At 38.9% G+C, this 7,062-nt stretch overlaps 1 protein-coding gene across 1 annotated transcript; it reads right to left on the minus strand.

The window, feature by feature from the left end:
* Nucleotides 1–22: 22 nt before the first annotated feature.
* On the minus strand, nucleotides 23–3,397 carry tnfrsf9a (tumor necrosis factor receptor superfamily, member 9a). Its single transcript, XM_070839817.1, has 7 exons — nucleotides 3,059–3,397; nucleotides 2,086–2,205; nucleotides 1,842–1,979; nucleotides 1,668–1,740; nucleotides 1,398–1,534; nucleotides 1,118–1,306; nucleotides 23–988 (listed from the first exon to the last, which is right to left on the minus strand). Exons 1-7 carry the CDS (start codon nucleotides 3,192–3,194, stop codon nucleotides 873–875), a joined length of 909 nt encoding a protein of 302 aa, XP_070695918.1. The 5' UTR covers nucleotides 3,195–3,397; the 3' UTR covers nucleotides 23–872.
* Between the last annotated feature and the right edge of the window lie 3,665 nt (nucleotides 3,398–7,062).

Here is a 7,062-nt window from a genome sequence, read left to right on the forward strand (position 1 = left end):
CCTTGAATAATGATTGAGACAACATTGTCATATTTTAGCTGCCAACCAGGGTTACAGCTGTAAACAAGGTAACTAGGTTGTATAAAATAAAACATCTGTTTTGGGAGACATATGCAGGTTCAGTAATAGGCGAAACTGAAACCTGCTGTACACCCACTGGCACTGTACATTCACACAGCAACGCTCAGGGGGTTAACAGCTCAGACATGCAAATATCTCACATTCACTCTCATTCAGATGCTACAGTATTACAGTCCATTGGTGCAAGTCTTGAGTGCTTGGTTTGAAAGTAGTTGAAAGGTTCTGTCCAACGGCCTCTGAAGGCTACAAAATTGTAAGATTGTTGTTTTACCATTATCTGGTAACAAACACAATCCAATAATTCAAAACCTTCCACAGCAATTTTAGGACTGCTGTATCATTCAAGCTTAACTGAAAGGGAAAAAAAACAGCCTCACTGTCTGCTCTTGCTTACATGATGAATAGGCTGTTGTATTCCACTTTGTTTTTTCCCTCCCAGAATTCCCCCTCTATGTAAATTTACTGTATCCTCATAAGATAACTAATCATATCCTGGTGTAATTCTATGGCAAAGTGTTACGTCTAACTTGACCTATCAAAATTTTCACCGTGGCTTTGGTTATTCTGTTAAATGAAAAGGGGGTGGATGAAAGAGACCTGGGTGAACACTGTGTTCTGTTTCTTTCTTTTAGAACCAAGCAAATGGCCACAACAAAGACCTCCAAACTTGGGGCTCAATATCACAAAGAAGGACTCCTTATCTTATTGAGGATATCCTGTTTCCTGTCACAGAATTCAACAAAAACACAACAGGTATTTCAGTGTTGCAGTTTAACCCAGTTGCCTTCGATTCATGCAATAAGTTGGTCTGAGGAGTCCTTGGAGTCAAGCGATTCTGTGCTGCTGCCCTGCTCTTGCTGGGCCTCATGGAAGCTGCATTCAACTGCAATTAATGTCCTGGGATCATCTAAAGAAGAAAAAGATGACAAATGACTTTTTGCTGTATTTGTGACTGGTTTGATAAACATCCTGTATAATCACTATTCATGTACCATGGCCAGGATCATAATACATCATGAAGTGCAGTAGTAATTACCTGTTGGGGTTCTGATTATCTGTATTTTTGTGTTTTCCGTTTTTGCCTTCTCTTTTCTCGTCTCTTTTCTTCTTCTCTGGATGATTTTCATGGCCGCAATGATGCTGATGATGATGATGGTGAGGCTAAAGGCTATCAGAACTATGCTGGTGATCACATAGATCAGTGGCTGCGCCTCTTTTGTGGGATCTGGTACAAAACAGTGAGAAATTGCTGATGGCTTTGAATAGAAATAAGAATTAAAGCACAAGTGCATTAGAGGAATAAAATTGTATCCTACCAGGTTTCTTTGATTTTCCCAATGTAGGAAGTGAAACAGTAGTACTGCTAGTAGTAATAGTGGTAGTAGTAGTAGCACATTTAATGTCAGTAAATGTATCTCCCTTGGCCACAATCTTTTGATCTGGATTGGGACACCTTTGAGAATAATAAGAAATAAATCAGTGAAAAAAGAATTCCAGTGATTTTTCTGTGTTTTCATCAGTACAACAACAACAACAAAACATGGCTGCAATGGTAAATGCTGTCTTTAGAGGAGGCTATATCTCACTTGGTACTCCAGGGTTTACACTTCTGCTGAATTTGGTCATTGAAGGTTCCTTCTGGACATGGTCTGCAAGAACCTGTGAAGACAGTCATACAGGTGATTTGGGAAGTCAGGTCAATGTAACCTGTAAAGCGATTGTGTATGTGCCAAAGTTGTGCTTATTATGAGTTTACTTACGATTCTCTGTGGGTTCCTGACCTTTGCCACACGTCTTAACACAGAAGGAACAGCGGCTATTGCCACAGGTGAGTCCTTCTTTACAGCCACACTTGGTGTCACTTGTGGCTGTGCACTCTTTCTCAAGGACGTGAGCACCTACACATACAAAGAGATGGCAAGAGAGTTACAAAATCTTTGGGCTTGCGGCACACAACTGAAGAAATGTCCGCAATGTTGTGACCAATAGGACCTGTTAACATACCTACACACTGCGTACACCTGGTACACCTGAAGCTTTTAGGGTCCACTGTGAATGTCCCGGGCTCACAAGGAGTGCAAAGATCTTTTGGGTTTGCACCACATTGATTGAACATGTGGTGTCCTACAAACACAAAGACATTCAAGAGAGACACACACTTAATAGTTTTAGTGTAAGCTCTGTCACATTAGCTGATGTCAGCTTTCGTGAGTTAAGCTATGTCAATAATCTAAACAGTAATGCACAAAGTAATGTGACTTTCCCCCTTTAGAAGTTGTAATGCAGCACAGGAAGAAGTTTGGGGAAAACAGCTCTACGGTTATGCTGTTTTGGAATTGTAATGACATGTATTTGTATGCATCACAGATCCAAATTCTTGGATTTATCGGATGCACCATCCACGCTTTTTCTCTTTGTTGCGGTATTAGCTGAAAAACCACTGAAACTATAGTTGGTTACATGTAACCACCACGGAGGAACTGCTCAAAGGCTGGAATATGGTTTGTTTTTTTGTTGTTTTTTTTTACAATAGCAGACTCTTAACAACTGTAAAAGCATTGTTCATTGTTATTTTTGTTTTGATAATTTTAAAACCATCAGTTAATTAAAATAGCAACCTCAGGGACAGAATGTATATACAAACTACACTGTTGCCCATAAAGTTGGAATAATTGTTCAATACCCCCAATTTTGTTAAAGCCTGAATACACAGTTTGCAAAGGTTAATTGTAGAGTTTGATCAATAAAGTTGAGAAGATATACACTTTTTTATCAAGATTAAATCACATTGTCACAATCATTTCATGAGAAGAGGTAAAAAACATTTTATTCCAACTTTATGGGCAACAGTGTATATACTGACCTGTGGAGGTAAAGAAATCTCCTCAGAACTATTGTCAAGTATCTTCTTAAGTACCAGTTCATCAGTTCAAAATCATAAGTAGTTGTAATAATTATTATATCCTTTATCACTTACCAGGATGACAGGTTACACAGCAAACATTCTCTCCGTTTTGTCTCCATTTCATGCAGCCTCTGTCTGCCTGTCCAATACTGCACAAACAGCCATGCATGAGCAGAGAGAGACCCATCATCCACAGGATCACAGCCATGCTGTTGTCAGTTCTCCAGCCTTGTTTGTATAGATGACACAGCAGGTAATCCAATCCAAGAAAGTAGGTACCTAATAAATTTTCAAAAGCCACTTTATCTTTTTGTTTCTCAAAATCTGTAGCTTTACTCCAAAATACGTGAACATCCAACTAAAGTCACACAGCAGTTCTGGCACAGGGTTGAAAAATGTGAATGAAAAATCTGTCTGTGCTGTGGCCTCAGTGTTGTCAAGCAACTAACTCACCACACAGCCAGCTGAGCATATCTTTCATACTCAGGGGGCGGGTCTTATCCAGTGGTGGGGCTTGATTGATGACTAAACTACACGTTGAAAGAATGTGTCTCATGAATAGAATGAATAGAAAATACTTTACTCTTACGCAGCAAATATTTAAGCCCTACAAATTACAAGCTATTTAAGAAGTTCCATATTCTAAAGTTAAAGAGGGGTATCAGTAAAAATAAATGCACAGCAAGACTAGAGATATCATTATCAAGATGTTAATATATAAGAGTTAGGTAGCAGGTAAAAAAAAAAACATTATCAACATGTTTCTTTCGGTACTACCTGGCACCAGCTGATTCCTGAACAGACTAGAATAACCTGAATAGAATAGATTGCTGATAAAAATCTATGTGTGTCGCTGTTTTACATACTTGGCTCATGTTGAAACTGTCAAATCAGCTCCACTTTGCTCATTTAAATGATGACTAATCACAAAGGTAAATGCCTGTAAATATGATGCGGGATTTGATGACAGATGACACATTGTCTTTCTCTTCCTGGAAACCAGTTTCAACCCCCCCCCCCCCCCCCCCCCCACAAATCAGATTTTAAAAGCACTTACTCAAAGCTTTTGAATCCAGCATGGTTTTGTTATTATCGCTGGTATGCTGCACATGTTAGAACCTGTCCAGTTCTAGGAATTGCCTAGTTTTTGTTTCCTGAATTTAACCTCAAATTAAGTTAATCTTAGTTATATAGTCCTGTATTACAAACCACAAATATGCTTCAAGGGGGTTTACAGCCTGTATCACATCCGACATCCTCTATAATTAGACCCGTGATTTGGATAAAGGAAAAATTCCCCACAAAAAACCCTTCAACAGGAAGAGCAATGGAAGAGGGATCCCTCTCCTAGTTAGGACAGACAGACATGCAATATGTCATGTGTACAGTAACAGACCAACAAAGAACAAATCACAGCATGAGCAAATTATGATGACAAAGTTACAGATACATGTCAAACATGAACAATATGGATGCAGGAGGACGATCAACGCGCAACTTAAATGTGTGGCCAAATCAGTAGGACCTGCATGACGCATGATGTCCTCTCCACCACAGAGACCTGGAAAGGAGGCAGACCACTTAAACACGCAAGAGCACAAGCACGCCAATCACATGGAAAGGAGAAAGAACAAAAAAAAAGAGGTAGGGACAGAGAGAGAGAGAGAGAGCAACAAGCGGACAAAGATCCAGATCCAAACATATGGAATGGGATACAACAGCCGGGAGAGGGACAGGACCCTGAAAGGTATTTCAATGTTTTTTTGAGTAAATTTTAAAATCAATAATGCAAACAACTAATTAAGCATTGCACTAAACTACTTTTGGAAATGTAGAACTTAAAACAGCCTATGGTTCCTGACCAAGAACAAACAGCCTTTTTGTTAGTTTTGAACATGTCTCCCCATTAAGAAGAGACAATCACACACTTTTACAGTGGCCTTATGTATCTAATTAGCTGTTTGAGAAGTTCCCAGAGGAGCTGTTTTTGTACTGGAGTAGTTTTACTTATTATATATGAGTAAAATCCACCGGACTGATCCATTGGCCTCATCAACTGCTGGACTCTTTATTAGATTGTTTGTTCGCTTACACTTGTTTATTTCAGTGAACTTTGTAAAGCACTATGAGACACTCTGTTGTGATATTGGGCTATACAAATAAAATTGAATTGAATTGAATTGAATTGAATTAAAAGTTAAGTGAACTCTACTTTTCCTGCTTGTGTGCCACTATCATTGTGTCAGGAGATAGATTACACCCAATGAATAAATGGAGGCCATTGAACAGGCTGATGTTTTGTTTGGCTTTAATATAATAGAAGGAATTGGAATTGAGGAAGTTCAATCCTTGAAATCCCTGGAGTCATACAAGTGTGATGCTGATTAGTCACGTTAGATGAGACGTACGAGTCATTCCTACAAGGAGTCATGCGTTTTATTAAAGGCCACTGTAAAGTTCAAAATTTTCCCCTCTTTGCTCTAATTCACCTGCCGTCATTATTATGTTTGTGACTTTGCACTACAACAGCATTGCCCCCTCAAGACAAGGAAACAGAAACGAAAAGTGCAGCAGGAAGGCTTTATTGTTCTAAAATGAAAGTGTGGTAAATTATTATTCATTTATTGAGTGACTTTGGTTGAATGATTTGTGTCCATTCCCAAATGTGTTTATAGTGTTTATTTCCTTTGAAAGGGGAACTGATGTTTCTTGTAAATATGTGCTTTGCCTTTTAGAAAATGGGAAATTTACTGACTAATGATGAGATGGTAAGTAACAAATCACTATTATTACATTATTTGAGGTTGATGTACCTCATCATCTGACTCACAAACCTTTAATAAAATGCCATGTCCACATGACCTGCCTGTGTCAGGTTTATGATTTATTACTGCTCATATGATACTTGAATGACATTTGGCAGACTTCACTCTTGACATTTTGATTATTCTCAGCCTTCCAGGGTTCGCCTACTTTAAGAGAATAGACATGTTACCAAAGACTGTGATGTCAGAAGCCATGAAACACCTCCTACACTTACCCTTCAAACGCCCCCTAAATTCAGCTATGAAGCGCAGTAAACCCCAACGGGTCAATTAACATACTGACTTGGGAAATACTTTTTAGTTGTTCGGTAAATAGTGTTGTAATGATAATCATTCTGCTGGTAAATGAGTGTGTGTGTGTGTGTGTGTGTGTGTGTGTGTGTGCGCGTGTGGTTTGCATGTAGACTGACAGCCTCAGTAAAATTCAAACTGCAACTATGCTTAACTATGTTGTGATAGAAGTCTGTTTCAATCTGGGAGTACATGTTTTCACTTTACCTAATGCTCTGTACTGAATATGTTCTGTTCTGGGGGCTTCTTCTTTTAATCTGCCTCCGCAGGCGAGGGCGTCATAATCAGGCTCTGACGTCACTTCCTTCCTGACAAACGTCCTCCCCTGTGGGGGAGTGCAGCGTCACCTTCAAGCAACAATGTGTTCAAACGTTGGTGGTTGGTGGGTCAAGCAGACAAGGGGGTTTGTATGAGTTTAGTATGCATCAGGGCCTTTTGAGAGTAACCTCAGCCCACTGGGAAAGTACACGCTGGTGCTCGGAAGTTCCGCTCAGGGGTGTTAACTGTCAAGAGTCAAAGCAAATGAAGTGCGTTGTGGTGACATTACACGTCTAACAGTTCTAAACTTTTTTAAGACGACTGCTTGATGACCACCGATCGGTCTTGAGAAATGACCACCCACTTGATTCTCAATTAAACATTTTAAATGCTTATGTATATATATTTTTTTATTAAAACTTTTACTGTTTTTAGAGCATAGGTCATTCACACATTCAAATGCTTGTGCCCAATTCAAATTGTCAATCAGTAGTCACTTCCAAAATACATTTAACATATCAAACTTAGTATTTGAGTGAGGTAAGAAGGAATTGTCTCCATCTAGTGGTCTGGCTTAAAAAGAAAAGTATATTTTAGCGGGAAACAGTTCAGTTAAAACACAACAGGTCATTATCATAGAAAATGTAGACACAATGTTGAACATATATATTTTTATTCATATATATAATAAATTTCTATGTA

This window comes from Pempheris klunzingeri, chromosome 11 (assembly GCF_042242105.1).
Source record: "Pempheris klunzingeri isolate RE-2024b chromosome 11, fPemKlu1.hap1, whole genome shotgun sequence".
In the NCBI taxonomy this organism is placed as follows: domain Eukaryota; kingdom Metazoa; phylum Chordata; class Actinopteri; order Acropomatiformes; family Pempheridae; genus Pempheris; species Pempheris klunzingeri.

Coding starts and splice junctions, on each gene's coding strand:
- tnfrsf9a (XM_070839817.1), bottom strand. CDS start 3,194: ATGGCTGTGATCCTGTGGATGATGGGTCTCTCTCTGCTCATGCATGGC. Junction 2,206..3,058: donor CTGTGTAACCTGTCATCCTG/GTAAGTGATAAA, acceptor TTGTGTTTGTAG/GACACCACATGTTCAATCAA. Junction 1,980..2,085: donor CAGGTGTACGCAGTGTGTAG/GTATGTTAACAG, acceptor TTGTATGTGTAG/GTGCTCACGTCCTTGAGAAA.